Source organism: Tarenaya hassleriana, unplaced genomic scaffold (assembly GCF_000463585.1).
Source record: "Tarenaya hassleriana unplaced genomic scaffold, ASM46358v1 Cleome59, whole genome shotgun sequence".
In the NCBI taxonomy this organism is placed as follows: domain Eukaryota; kingdom Viridiplantae; phylum Streptophyta; class Magnoliopsida; order Brassicales; family Cleomaceae; genus Tarenaya; species Tarenaya hassleriana.
In genome coordinates, this window is record NW_010968415.1 from 631,273 (window position 1) to 646,719 (window position 15,447).

Consider the following 15,447-nt stretch of genomic DNA (forward strand, 5'->3'; position numbering starts at 1 on the left):
GGTACATTGACCGGTTAGGTCTGATTAGTTGGGATTTGACTAAAACGGGTTGGTTTAGGGGTTGGTTAAGTCTAGAATCACTAGGTATAGGTCTGTAGGGATCGGTTTAGATCAGGGCAGGTCTATAGGAGTTGGTTTTAGACATTTATAAGTCTGATCAGATGGAAATTAGGTCTCTTTAGGCTTAGTTTAGGTCTGATTAGGGTGCTAAAAGTCTAATCAGGGGTTGGTAAGTCAATAGGGTTGACTTAGGTTTGATGATTAGGACTTTTAGGTGAATGACTAGGACTTAGGGTAACTAATAAGGGGTTGGTTAGGTCAATTAGGGTTGGCTTAGGTCTGATTAGGTTTTCTGGTCTAGTTTGGGCTTTTGGTTGTCTAACTAGGGCTGTTAGGGTCTAGATAGCACTTGGTTAGGTCTGATTAGGACTTTGTGAGGGGTCGGTAGACTCGGGATCGTAGGACTGGTTAGGACTTTGTTGGGGGCCATGTAGACTCGGTGTTATAGGTCTGATTAGACGTAATCAGGTCCGGTTAGCCTTAAGTTAGGTCTGGTTAGACGTGATCAGGTCTTAAGGTAGGCTGTGTTTCGAGTCTAATAGGTCGGTTAGGTAAAATTATGCATAGGGTAAGTCCAATCAGGTTTGTGCGAGAGTCTAAGAGGTCGGTTAGGTAGAAATATACCTTTTGTTAAGTCCAATCAGGTCTGGTCTAGAGTGTATTAGATCCATTTAGGTAAGATGTACCTAGGGCGTTGTCCGGTTAGACGTGGTTTAAAGTCCGTTAGATCGGGTTTAGGTTGAGTGCCTAGGTTAAGTCCAGTCAGCTCGTATTCTCTAGGTCTTGTAGGTCTGATTAGGTAGAGACGTACCTAGGTTTAGGACCGATAGACTAGGGTTAGAGCATGTCAAGCACGACTAGGTAGAAATATACCTAGGGTTAAGTCCTCTAGGATTCAGTCTCTTCCCTTAGGTCATGGTTTAGTCACTCCTAGGGTCAGTTAAGTCACTTCCGGGTAGAGTCCTTTTAGACTCAGGTTATATCATCCTAGGATACTTCTAGTGTTACCAGTTAGTCCTCGGTTAGTAGACACAGTAAGGGATAAATCATCCCTTAGGAGAAGGCAGGTGAGGTGAGCCAAGATACTCCAGCTCGGGAAACCGAGGTTATGGGAGGCCATACGATTCTTTTCCCTTGGTCAATAGGGCCAAAGGTTTAGGCATCGGGTGCTCCGTGTCTCAAATAAAGACAAATAAGGAGTCAAGTGCTAGGAACCTCATGTTCTTGTAATCCTCTCTAGTAGGATGTGCCTTGTAGTGGGGTCTCGGATGTAAATCCGAACCCTAGGTGTCGGTAGAGGGATAAAAGGGTAGCGGTTAGGATGATGGAGTTAGATTTTCTAACTCGGGATACCCTGAAAGGGTATGGAAGGACTAGGGGTCTCGGGCAAACCCGAGAAATCGGGTGTAGGAGAAGGACAAGGACCGAGGTGGAGTGATTAGTTCCGCGGGTAGGTAGGGACACTACAAGAAGGAGTTGTAGGTCCCGGATGACGAGGAAGGGAGAGTCCGAGGTAGAAGGACATATGACCTCAGAGGAGTAAACCGAAGATGCTTCGGTTCTCGGTCGTAGGTCAAGAGGTGAGGTCTCCACATTTAAGTGGAGCTTCCTCGGGTAGGATGCTCAGGAGATGGTGTGAGCTGGGAGGTGTCGGGATTCACCGGGGTAGAGTCGGTGTAGGTTGGAGCGCTAGGACACTCCCTCTCGAGGTGGAGCACGTGCACTCACGTGTCTCATTCTCGGTGGAGCATCGTAGATGACTAGGATCGTTTTCACGGGACAAAACTGTGAGACAATTCTAGTTGGTAGGTTAGAGTCCGTGGGTAGAGGTCGCATACTCATAGGTAGTGTAGACTCTACAAGGTTCTGGGCTAGGTCGTCTAGCAGGTTTGATAGTATGAGTCAGGTTAGTCTCGGGGTAGTCGGGTTAGACTCGGGAGATGGGTAGATGTCGGGGTTAACTCTCGAGGGTGCACAGGTGAAGTTTTAGACTTCATCGGAGAGAATTATGTAGACGGTCTAGGGAGTCATAACTATTCGAGGTCATTTCGTTAGTCTTCGGAAACGGGAGGTGTCGAGGGACACTCGGAAACTCGTTTTGAGTAGACTAGGATTTGCGTGTTTATGTTGTTTATTCACGCTGAGACGTACTTATGGTACGCTCGGTAAGAACTCTCCTAAAAACGGTGTTCCAATACGCCTTGGATCATGCCGGGAGGGAGAGTTACAAATGGAAGTAAAGGGAAGTGCTAGGGTTCAGTTTTGGCGTTGTTTTCCTCGTGTTTTACTTTTGCAGGATTTGCAGAAGAAGGTGGAGATTTGTGGAGTGTCTTCCGCATATCCTCTAGTTGAAGTGGAGGATCTCAATGCTTCTGTTTGAGATGGAGGCTTCACAAGGACGGAAGGGCGTTATAGTCTTTTAACGCAGGCTTGTAAATTAAACCCTAATTTGGTTTCATCTTCTCGCATCTGTAATTTTGGACGTTTCTCTCTCTTACGGCTGAGAGCTTTCTCTCACCGGGTTTTGGGTGTGTGCGTGTCTTCGGGGCCGCTGTTCGGCGGTTTCGGCGACGGTCTTGTTCTGTAGCCCTAGACACACAACTTTCTCTTCCCGAGACGTAGGTACCGAGGTTCCCCTCGGTACTGAACTCGTATATCGCATGTCTCCCTCCTCTCTTCTCGGTTCTTGGCTCAAACGAGGGTGAAATCGGAGTGAGTCTGTGAGGGATCGAAGGCCGAGAACCACAACATTCATCTTTTCAAGTCAAATCCAAACTTCGTGGCTCTATCTCTTCAGATTGCTTTCTCTAAAATCTCTCCAAGTGGTTGACATTGAGTCCATCTCAATCTCTTAGTCTTTGACTTTATCTGAAACTCGTCAGTTGTACCTCAGATTTGCGTGAGCTCTGTCTCGCCGGATTCTTCTCTTGAAATCTCTCAAGTTTGTTGAACCTACAATAACCATTTAACAACCAAAAAACACATGTGCAAATAATTGCACTAACATAAGCTATTGTCAAAATACCAGTTTTTTCATGCACATTTGTGGATCTTGCTATTCTTTTCTTCTAATTGTTGATGTTTTCGTTATTTTATCATTTGTAATATGTTATAGTTATAGATATGTGTCATAGTAGGTTATGATAATTCTGATTATTATGAACTATATGAGCATGTGATCTTGTGATCTTATGACCATGGTCTATTATGACCGTGTGACCATTGAAGAATGCAAAAAGATTTTCGGTGCTAGTCTGCTTGATATTTGTCTTTCTAAGACTGTCGAATGGTCTTATATACACAAAGAAAATTAGTGAGAAAATTGGAAATATGTATGCTAGTGTCGAAATCCGGTTTTTTATACACATTAATGGTTCTTGTGATTCTTTTTTTTTCTAATTGTTGTTATTTCTATAGTTTTGTCATTTGTAATATGTTTTAGTCACAACCTATAATTCATATTGATGGAAGTGTTGTTGGATATAGTGGAAAACGAGATAGGTAGATTGTGCGGAGAGAACGACTAATTTAGAGTGAAGAAAGAGCCATAATATGTATAATAATTATATGGTATTTGTATACTAATATGTTACAAAACAGTTGTATAATAATACCGAAAGACATTTGAATAATAATGTTGTAATGTTTTTGTACAATAATGTGTTTTAACTTTTGGATAATATTGTGTTTGTACCATAATAATGTTGTACTCTTAACCTTGTATTTTTACATATATCTTACTTGTGTTACACACCGAATGAGCCAACGTTGTGACCCATTGTGACCAGCATGTGATCGTGTGACCGAAATGCAATTTTGCACTGTGTGACCATTGTGACCGACTGTGACTCGTGACTGAAATGTTTTGATAAATATAGGCCAAAATTTAATTTTTAAGCTTCAGAGTGGTTTATCAGAGTCTATATATCAAATATATAGTGTGTGTGAGAAAATTTCAAAATATTTTAAGGGGTTTGTAGAAGAAATATACCAAATTTGTCAAAAGTACTCATAAAACACTATGAAATATATAGGAACACATTTGGAAGAACAACTTTGAAACATAAAAATCGTAAAAACTATATTTTAATGTTCGAAACAATATATAATAGGTTTATCAGAAATCTATGATGTTGTAGAGTAATTAAATTGACAAAAATCGAATAGATCGAAAGTTGTGACCGGTTGTGAACGACTGTGATCCATTGTGACCGAAATGTAATGTGGGACCCACACAAAGAACTAATCATAATTTCTCCAGATTTTTGTGTTTTGTGGGACCCATAATCATTATTTCCATTTTTGCTTTTAATATAGGACTCAGTTTGAATATTCAACCCTATAAATTTTTTTCTCTCAATTTTTAACCCTAAATTTTTACCTACAACATTTTCAACCCATTTTTTTTTGTAAAATATTAAAAAGTTCAGATTTTTAATTAGAATTCGAATATAAAAAAGACAGTTCAAAATTATTTTGCCGATAAACTATCACGATCTAATATATATTGCCAACTTTTATTATTATTATTGTTATGGTATTTCTTCTCTTCTCGCTCATCTTCTATTATCTTATACATTAATTTTAATAGTTTTATGTTCAAAAATGATTTTCTATTTAAATTTGAATGATATCATGGATATATAAAAAGTTATTTTTAATTTTAAAAAATAAAGTATTTTTTTGATATATTTTAATATTTAATATATTTATTTGTTAAATAAAAATGGATATTTTTTCATGTATTTTTAAAGATTTTCTCGAATAAAATAAAAAATCGTCCATATGATTGTCGTGACATGAGAAGCTAAAGAGAGGAAACAATCAAATTTTTTTCTTGATTTTTTGAAAGAAATAATCCATTTTTGCTTCCTATAAATCAACGAAACTCCATCTCTCTCGATCTCCATCTCTCTTTCTCGCTCTCTCTCTCAGCATTTCACCGTCTTTCTCTCTCGCTCGCTCTCTGAGATCTGCGATTGCGTCGGATTCCGCTTCTGCAGTATCGATGGGCGGAGCTTTGGAGGCGGAGACGGTGAGGATGAACGGGAAGGTGGAGATCTTGTCGGAGGATTTCGATCCGACGGCGGTGGTGGTGGAGCCGTTGCCTCCGCTCGCGGAGACGGCCAACGGCATCGGATATTCCGGAGAAGATGATGTTTTCCAGGTCAAGGAGATGTTGAACGGAGGAGAGAAGGAGATCGTGCTCGGTCGAAACGTGCACACCTCGTGCCTCGCCGTGACGGAGCCTGAGGCCAACGACGAATTCACCGGCGACAAGGAGGCGTACATGGCCAGCGTCCTCGCTCGTTACCGGAAAACCTTGGTCGAGAGGACCAAACATCATCTGGGTATTTTTTTTTCTGTAACTTGACCATCCGGGCAGTTTCATGATTCAGGAAAGAACTACGAAATCTAATATTTGAATCACGGGCCTTCATTTTACATGAAAAGCATTGTCTGCCGCAAGCATGTTCTCCCTGTAGATCAAGTGTTCGATGTATGTCCTGAATGGATGTTTGGAGATGTTCCGTTGTAGGTTATCCGTACAATTTGGATTTCGACTACGGAGCTCTGGGACAATTGCAGCACTTCTCCATTAACAACCTCGGAGATCCATTCATCGAGAGCAACTATGGTGTTCATTCTAGACCCTTTGAAGTCGGTGTCTTAGATTGGTTTGCCCGTCTTTGGGAGATTGAAAAAGATGATTACTGGGGTTACATCACAAACTGTGGCACGGAGGGAAACCTTCATGGAATCTTAGTCGGGTATGTTTTGTTCTTTAGATCTTTGGCTGTAGAAAGGACAACCATTTGTGCCACTGACCATTGTATGGTGCTTGATGGTCTAAATCTTTGCAGGAGGGAAGTTTTTCCTGACGGGGTTTTGTATGCGTCGTGTGAATCGCATTACTCTGTCTTCAAGGCAGCTCGTATGTATAGAATGGAGTGCGTGAAGGTCGGCACACTTATCTCCGGAGAGATCGACTGTAAGGATTTCAAAGAGAAACTGTTAGCGAACAAAGATAGACCCGCAATTCTCAACGTGAACATAGGTTAGTCTCCGCTTTATCTTTTATGGTCATTTGATGTTTGATTCTTGGCATTGTGGTTAGATAGAGGTGTGGGTTTTCCTGCAGGAACGACTGTTAAAGGAGCGGTTGATGACCTCGACCTTGTGATCAAGACCCTCGAAGAGAATGGCTTCTCTCGGGACAGATTCTACATCCACTGCGATGGAGCTTTGTTTGGGCTGATGATGCCTTTTGTCAAACGCGTAAGTTCCTCTCTTCAACCTTGAATGGAGAATTTCACTTGTTCACTGCTCTGAGCTCTCCTTTCTCCATCTCTGTCATGTTTTTTTATTTGGAGAACAGGCGCCCAAAGTCACATTCAAGAAACCCATAGGGAGTGTGAGTGTGTCGGGCCACAAATTCGTTGGCTGTCCAATGCCTTGTGGCGTTCAGATAACAAGAATGGAACACATCAAAGCCCTCTCGAGAAACGTCGAGTACCTTGCGTCAAGGGATGCGACGATCATGGGCAGCCGAAATGGGCATGCCCCATTGTTCCTATGGTACACCCTTAACCGAAAAGGCTACAAGGGTTTCCAGAAAGAAGTCCAGAAATGCCTAAGAAACGCTCATTACCTCAAAGACCGTCTCCGAAAAGCCGGGATAAGCGCCATGCTGAATGAGCTCAGCAGTACCGTGGTCTTTGAACGGCCCAAGGACGAAGAGTTCGTCAGGAGGTGGCAGCTAGCTTGTCAGGGAAACATTGCTCATGTCGTGGTGATGCCGAGCGTGACGATAGAGAAACTCGATTACTTCCTGGACGAACTGGTAGAACAGAGATCGGTCTGGTATAAGGATGGATCTCAGGCTCTGTGCATTGCGTCTGATGTCGGAGTCGAGAACTGCATCTGTCCGGCTCACAAGTGAAAACGGTTTTTTTATTTTGTTGTAACCTGAATTCGGTTTTGTCATCGGTGTGAAACTTTGGGTTTCTCTTCTTTTGCATTAAAGCTTGTACTTGTAGCTGTACGCCTTGATGAAACTGTTTACTATAAAATTTTCTGGGGAGTATTATTACAGTGAGTAAACCCACATAACCACAAATATACGTGTATTACAGCGAGTGTATATATATACACATACATACATACCTCTACATGCAATCTTGCAACCTGAAACAAATGTTAAATACCTCTAACTCGCTTGGTTTCGGCATATCCAGCGAAAATGAGGCTTCCTGAACTAGCCGTAGTTCGTGAAATCCATGAAGCTCGGGTCCAGTGGCTGTCCATTTGAGCCAGAAGGCGAGTTGGTCACGTTTTGACTCTTGTGAGCCCCGAACTGATGCATGGTCCGTTGCTGGGCCGAGAATTGCGGCGGCTGAGCTCGGTTGTAAGCATTCCCATTGCCCGGAGGGATTTCTCCAGCGGCTACCTTAAGTCGTTTTAGTTCTCCCCTCAGCGCTTCATTCAAGGCTGCGTTCAAGTTACATGACATATTGGTTAAGAGTATTCATCTCGAGCTCTCTTCTCAGACATGCTTCTTGTACTTGCGAGATTCATGTAAAGTAGTTTGAGGGATTCAAGTGACTTACCGTCTCTAAGTTGAGCTTGTTGCTCCAGCGCCTGCAACCGCAGTTTCAGTTGTTTATTCTCGGTGGACAGTTCCGATGTGCCTCTCTGTATAATACAAACGAAACGAATTCAGTTGCTGGACCGACCTCGTTGTGTAGCATTTCAAGAATCAGTCAGAAAGGTCAAGACTCTGACGCCATTGAAGTGAGCATAATACAAGTAAATCTCCCTCTGGGTCATCTTCATGAAACTAATCCAAAGGATTAACTTCAGAACTCAGAATCATGAACAGCACGCGTAAAGACAACATGTGCTTGATGACCAAAGTCATCATATGTGAAGTAAATTACCTGAAACATGGTGACTTTAGCAGACAGAGTGGTTGCTTCGTTTTGAAGAGTCTGAACCTTCTTCTCCAGCTCATTTGTATACCTAATCTTCCTCTCCTTGGACCGTGCCGCAGATTGTCTGTTTGCTAGAATCCTATGAACAAGTATCACAAAACAAACATCAATGCTTTCTTACCTAGCAAGTAAAAGGAACCCTTAGTCTAGATCCGGTATTTACCAAAGATTTCATCGGATCGAATATGCCCTATGAAAACTGTTATAGTCACGATTGGAAAAATAGGAAACCCTAATTCTGGTTTGAATTCAGGAGGAAGAAGAAGACGACTGGAGTTGAAGCATCAGTGATGTTATAACAACACCATTTGTTAGCTTTACCGTTTAGCTCTTTTGGGATCGATGAGTGCAAGCTCCGAGAGCTTTTCGCTTCCCATACCCATCGCCTTCTTCGAACCGTCATTGCAACTCACGGCGGCGAGAATAGACTCAACGTTAAACGACGCCGAACTGGTAGCTCCGTCCATGGAACTACTCCTGTGATGATGACCCCTCGTCTCTCCGGCGGCTGCGGCTAGGTTTTTCCCTCCGAATTGATCATCCGCCATGGCAGAGGATGAGAGCCCTAGGTCGTCGAAGAAATCGGAGTCAACTGATAAGCTACGGACACGGCGGCCGGGCTTGGGAAGATTGCGAGGTTGCGGAGGAAGTGGCGGACCGTTGGACGAGGAATCATCGGAGGGGGAATCGACGGCCATCGGCGAGACTTTATGCGGTGGAAGAGGAGGAGGGGCAGCTGCGGCGGCGGTGACGGAGAGGAAGTCGAGGGAGGAGAGATCAACATCGGGAGGATCGAAGAGAAGGAGATCGTCGAAGGGGTCACCGCCGGCGAAGAAGGTATCAGAGCGAGCTCGCCGGTGATGAGATACGCGCTGCCGCGGCGGCACATCCGGCATACAGTCTATCTCGCTCAGCATCGCCGGATTCGCCCTCAGGTTTCCGTCCATAGCTTCTCCGGTGACGATGGTTGCTGCTTCACGGCGGAGCTAGGAGAAAAATGCCTCGGAGACGAAGGGAAGGGGAAAATGGGTAAAATAATTACGCACCTAAAACTAAAGGGGAAATTTTTTTGCAAATGGGTCGAAAAACATATTATTGTGGTGACGAATTTGTTTATACTTTACTTTTAATATCAAATAACACTAATTATTCCACCGAAACAATTTTTGTTGATAGAAAAGGAATTGAAAGTCAACTCGACACCTGCCACAATTATTTAATTAGATAAAAAAAATAATTCAGAGAAAAGTATAAAAGTGATAAAAAAAAAAACGTTTAAAATATGAAGTTATTCGGATTGTAATCGTTTCGGTATTCGAATTACAAATAGTTCAGTTTAGTTTTTTCATTTTTATAAAAATAAATATCAATCAGTTATTATATTATATTCAGTTCCATTCTCAGTTTTGTTCTATTTTTTATTAAAAAAATTATATATTTTTTTAAAAAATTGGTTTTTTGAATTTTTAAAAATTTCGATTCGGTCAATTTAAAAAAAAATTAATTTTTCTAAAATAATACGGAAATTTTGTACTATTTGCATCGGAAAAAATACTACATTTTTCGGTTGTACATCCTTGATTCCAGCCACGTCTAAATGTACCTATCACCTAAGTAAACAAAATAGCAATGAACATATTAATATTAAACGTCTGATACAAAATTGTTCATCAGTTTTAGTTTTTAAAAGGGGATAACTTCTATTCTACGGTCAATGTACTATATCAATATCAACTTATACCCTCCTTTTAAAAACAAAATCCAACTTTTATTATAACCCTCTTTAATATGTAGAGACTAAAATACCATTTTGTATTTACTTTTTTAATAAAAAATTCCTCCTAAAATCTAGGATTTAGTTTTCTCTCTCTTTTGTTTCCGGTTTCTCTCTCTGGTCTTCTCTCTCTCGTCGAACTTGAGCTCTCTCTCTGCTACACTTTCTCTTTCCTCCGAATCTTTCGATTTTTTCTCCAAATTTCTTAGAAATCAAAGCAAAATCAGTTCGAAATTAGTGAGGAAGTTAGAAAAAGGTATGCAATTGTGAAAATCTTATTATTTTCTATGCACATTTATGGTTGTTGGTGTATATTTAATGAACAGTGATGTTTCTTCCACTTTTTTCTTCTAATTTGTTGATGTTTCTGAATTTTTTTCTTTTATAGTATAATAGTCATAGATCTTGGTTGGATCTGGGTTTGAGATGTTGTTTTAGAGTATCACAATGCACAAAAGTCGGGTCACAATAGAGATGAGTTGGTGACATGGCCACACGGTCACATGGTCAATAGTGACATGGTCACATTAGTCTGGGGTCATTAGAGTAACGGTTCTCATAGGTTTCAAGGATGACATGCTACTATCCTTACATGGTCACATGGTACTATATTAACATGGTCACATGGTGCTATATTGACATGGTCATATGGTGCTATATTAACATGGTTACATGGTACCATGCTAATATGGTCACACGATGACATGATCTATAATAGTAGGATTGGTAATAATAGTCACGGGGTCAAGGTTTCACATGGTTACATGACCGTGAATAGTCGGAATGGTAATAATGGTCACATGTTATTATGTTCACATGGTCACATGGTCACAGAGTCCAGAATAGTTGAATTGATCCGCATTTTGTATTTGTGCTTTCTATAGCTAGGATGGATGGACAAGATGAGAGATTGACAATTGTATACTTTCTGTATGATGTTAGATGGATAGTGAATAAAAATGGAGAATATGAATGGGAAAGAAAGTTTATGGAAAACTAAAGATTGTTGTTCTTTTGTCCCCCATGTGAGGTAACCTACAGTGAACTTGTTCGAGAGTTATGTGCTGAGATGAAGGTAGAGAAAGATAAAACGGAGATCAAGTTGAGTTATTTGCCAAATGTCAAAGAAAACAGAAAGCCGATTTACGTATGGAATGACAAGCACGTTCATATTTATTTGTTGGATAAAATAAATGGAATGTGAGGTATGCTTTATGTGGAGATAAGAGAGTTACGTATGAAAATTGATGGTGAACAAAACGTTGAAGAAGAGGCTATAATTCCTACTGATGGTAGTGTTGTTGGAGGAAATGGGAAACGATGTGCGGTAGATTATGACGGTTGTTTTATGTTGAGCCCAAATTTTAAGAGTAAAGTTGGGAGTAATAATGTGCCAGAAGCTATACATCTTTCTGACAATGAACATTCTAGCGGACTTAGAGAAGTTATAGTGACAAAGTGTGATGGTTATGATGATGATGATGATGATGATGATGATGATGATGATGGCCATGATTTAGAGCTTCAGCTTGTGGGTGAATCTTTGTTTTCTGATTCTGTTTTCACTTTCAGTGATGAATTAAATATAACAAATGGTCATGAGTTTGGCAATAAGGAAGCAGCGCAAGAATATGTTCGAAAGGATACAACTATGGCTCGTTTTAGTTATACTACGGTGAGGTGTGATAAGAAGTTATGGGAAATAAGATACAAATTTGCTGGATTCGGCTGTAATTGGAGGTTGCGTACGACATTGATCTTAAACTCGAAATGTTGGAGTGTAAGAAAACACAATCCTTTTCACAGTTGCAAACCTGTTTCAGAATCAAGCAAAAGTATGAGGGATACAAAGAAATTGGTTAGAGATTATTTGAAGGAAGAATTTTCCGGTAAACTTAATAGCACTTCTTCTGCACATGAAATAATAGACTGTGTGAAAAGCGAAGTATGACACAACCAACATATTTGACGACTTACGAGGGAAGCATAAAGCTGAAAGTGAGATTCGAGGTGATCCTCCTGAGCATTTTAGGAAGCTTCCTAGATGGTTGCACATATTGCAGAAGAGAAATCCTGGAACAATTGTAAGTCTTGAGTTAGACATGGATGACAAAAGCTTCAAATACCTCTTCATCGCATTGGGTGCAACGATTAGGGGATGGAATTACATGCGTAAAATGGTTGTTGTTGATGCAATATTTCTGACAGGCCAATACAAGGGCACATTGGTTGTTGCAACCGCACAAGACGGTGACCCACCACCAATATCCGTTGACGTGAGGTATTATCGATAGAGAAAAAGATGCATCATAGAGGTGGTTTGTGGAAAGATTAATAAATACAATCCCAAATGGACCTGATGTTGTTGTGATATCTGATCAACATAGAAGCATAATAAAGGCCGTCAGAGAAATGTGCAAAGAAGCTGGTCATGGAGTTTTGATGACAAGTAAATATTGTCATATTTTCTCATCGGATGTCTAACGTATTTCACGATATTTTGCATATTTGTAGATATCTGTTGTACATTTTACTTCGACTTCGGTGTTTTTGACATTTTGTAGGAAAAATGGAGCTTTCGGCGAAAATGACCAATTTCTGAGGAAAATATATGATCCGGAGCCAACCCGAAAAATATTCTGAGTACCAAATAGTCAAAGAGGAAAAGCTTGCACGATCTTGATATTATGAGCTCCATAACTTTCGCAATATAAGTCCAAATCATGCGTGCTATACGTCATTGGAAAGCTCTTTTCAATAGCTACGCACGACATAAAGATCACTCCAATCGGACATTAGTGCAGAAAGTTATGACAAAATTACTATGAGTCTATATTCTGATGACGAACTATGCAAGAGTGAGCCATTGCGAGCCACATAACTTTCTCCATACAAGTCTAAATTACGTGTGGGATACATCATTGGAAAGATATTTTTGATAGCTACATGTGAAACACCAAGATCACTTCAATCAGATATACTTTGATGGCGACAAGAAAACACCTTTCCCCAAAACATGGAGCTCGGGAATCATGGATGAAAATGGGGAAATGTCTTTCTCCTTTTCTTGGCTATAAAAGGGGCACGAAGGGGAGGCTTAGGATCATCATCCAACACATTATAGAGTGAGTTTGAAGAGTAAATTGAGAGTTTTTGAGAGAGACCCAAAGCGGAGTCAAGAGAAGAAGAAGAGGAGGAGGAAGAAGAAGAGTCATCTGCAATTATCACTAAGCATTCTCATCTCTCTTTAAATTCTTGTCATGAACTTCTATTTGGATGTTGTTTGTATGTTTTCCATGATGTGTGAGTAGATTTATCATTGTAGGTTAGGGATTAAGGTTGTGTAAGGATCATGTGAACATAATCTATCTTTGAAACTATGGGTTTTATAATTTGGTTTGAATGAATGAATCTTAATGCTATGAATCTTGTTGGCCACTTGATTTGTTGAACCTAGAATTTAGTTTGCATAGAGATATGAAACTAAATTTGGAACTCTTTCGTTTGAATAGATGAACATTGCATTGAGAAATGAATGAACATCTAGGAATCATGATGGTGGATTCAATACTCTTAAGAGTTTCAATCTATTTGGTATCGAGAGATCGGTAGTTGAACTCTTAGGAAGTGAGGTAAGACTCGAGAGAGTAATCCTCTATAACAAGAACTTAAATTTCCCGAATCATAACTCTAGTTACGAATATACATCCGTAGAAACGATCCTTACATAACTCGTAATTCCCGACACCTACAATGTTTTATAGAATTGTGCTAAGTCTTTACTTATATTTGCTTTAATTTATGTTTACTTTCAGTTATAATCATCACCATCATCATTATCGTCTCCGACCGAAACTAAGTAGTAACCGTAATTGTTGTCGTTAAACCACACGTGTCCTTGTGTTCGACCCTAGGTACTACAATTGATCCGTACACTTGCGGTGATTGTATCTAGGAATTAAAACAATATTAGATCACATCCTAGATTGACATCAATTTTGTGCGAGACACATAACGCAAAATCTTGAAGTCAAGGTTAACAGAGGCATGGGAATAAAGAGTTCAAGAGATGAAACTGTCGCAAAAAAGTTCTTCAAATGCGCGAAAGCGTATAAGTTGCACGAGTTTGAAGAGCTTATGAAACATGTGATCATGTGACCATGACAAATGGTCACATGTGACCATGTGTCATGGTACCATGTGACCATGTCCATTAGTATCAAATCGACTATTTTAGATCATGTGACCATGTGACCCTGAGACCGTGAGTCTTCTTTTTTGTAGGTATCCTAAAGTTACCGAGTATATGTAGAAAGAAGAACTTGATCCCGACAAATGGGCGATGTCTAAATTTAAGCGTGAAAGGTACAACTTGTTGACTACAAATGGGGCTGAATCAATCAACTCTATTTTGAAGAAAGCAAAAAGGTTTCCAATGCTAGGCGTGCTTGATATATGTCTTTCAAAGACTGTGGAATGGTTAGAACGACAACGAGTGGAAGCAGGATGTGCCGATAATTCTCAAAAACTGACACCGTATGTTGACAAAGTGATACATGAGTGTTACGAGATGACATGTACGTATGAGGTTATTGTGTTGAACTCTATTACAGAAGAGTTTGAGATGACAAGTGAAAAGGGTAGAAAATACTTGGTCAAAATTGGAGATAGATCGTGTAGTTGCAGAGTGTTTGATATTGATAAGATCACAAACAGTCACGCAATCGCAGCACTTCATAAGGTTAGAAAATCAAATATGATACCAGACTTATGTTCTCCATATTAACTGCGTGAATCATGGGATCACACTTATGAAGCAACTGTGTATCCGGTCCCCGATTGTTGTGAATGGAGCATCGATGACTCAGATATTGTAAACCGCGTGGTTTTGCCTCCTATAGTAGAAGACAAACGAAAAAGTAGGAGACCCAAACAAAATCGATATCCAGGTCCTGGTGAAGCCCGAAAGCAGATCTATGTCACGACAGGAGTATCAACATCACCAATAAGTGAGACTACACTTAATTTTGAATGAACAAAAAGACAGAAATTGTATAATAATGTTGTATTGTATTAGTACTTTGGTTCTTTGTTTTATTGTATTCCATTTACTTTTGTGTGTGTAAACATTGTTGTTTTAGTGCTCTATGATGTATTGTTTACGAGCTTTACTTGTATACATTTGATGTATTGACGCTTTCTATGATTTATGGATGAGTGTGTGATTCATTACGTATTGTGCATACTTGATATGTTATGAAATCCATGTATTGTTATGAACAATACTAAACTCCCTAGTCATGTATCATTGTGGGAATAATGATATACTAAGACTAGTATGATGTGTGATTGATGATCATATAGATGATCATAGGTATTGGATACGATCACATCATAGGTATTCATTGGAGAACGGAATACTGGAATGACCCGCATGAGATTGTCACATGGACTTCGTCATGACTTGAATCTCATATGACGGTTCCATGTTTGGATCCTAGGACCTGAGATATCTATGGAATCCAACATGAGGAGTTGCGTACTTTGAATACGTCAAACGTCCTGCGTAACAGGAGGACCATAAAGGCGTGTATCAGGTACGAAACGAATCATGTGCTG

General features: G+C 40.1%; 2 protein-coding genes across 2 annotated transcripts; one reads left to right on the forward strand and one right to left on the reverse strand.

The window, feature by feature from the left end:
- Positions 1 to 4,911: 4,911 nt before the first annotated feature.
- Positions 4,912 to 7,150, forward strand: LOC104798877 (serine decarboxylase-like). Its single transcript, XM_010521096.2, has 5 exons — positions 4,912 to 5,411; positions 5,600 to 5,831; positions 5,925 to 6,118; positions 6,203 to 6,339; positions 6,440 to 7,150. The coding sequence occupies exons 1-5, from the start codon at positions 5,069 to 5,071 to the stop codon at positions 7,001 to 7,003; spliced, it is 1,470 nt and encodes a 489-aa protein (XP_010519398.1). The 5' UTR covers positions 4,912 to 5,068; the 3' UTR covers positions 7,004 to 7,150.
- LOC104798876 (transcription factor VIP1-like) lies at positions 7,110 to 9,138 on the reverse strand. The gene is made up of 4 exons (XM_010521095.2): positions 8,376 to 9,138; positions 8,001 to 8,133; positions 7,671 to 7,755; positions 7,110 to 7,551 (listed from the first exon to the last, which is right to left on the reverse strand). The coding sequence occupies exons 1-4, from the start codon at positions 8,999 to 9,001 to the stop codon at positions 7,319 to 7,321; spliced, it is 1,077 nt and encodes a 358-aa protein (XP_010519397.1). The 5' UTR covers positions 9,002 to 9,138; the 3' UTR covers positions 7,110 to 7,318.
- Between the last annotated feature and the right edge of the window lie 6,309 nt (positions 9,139 to 15,447).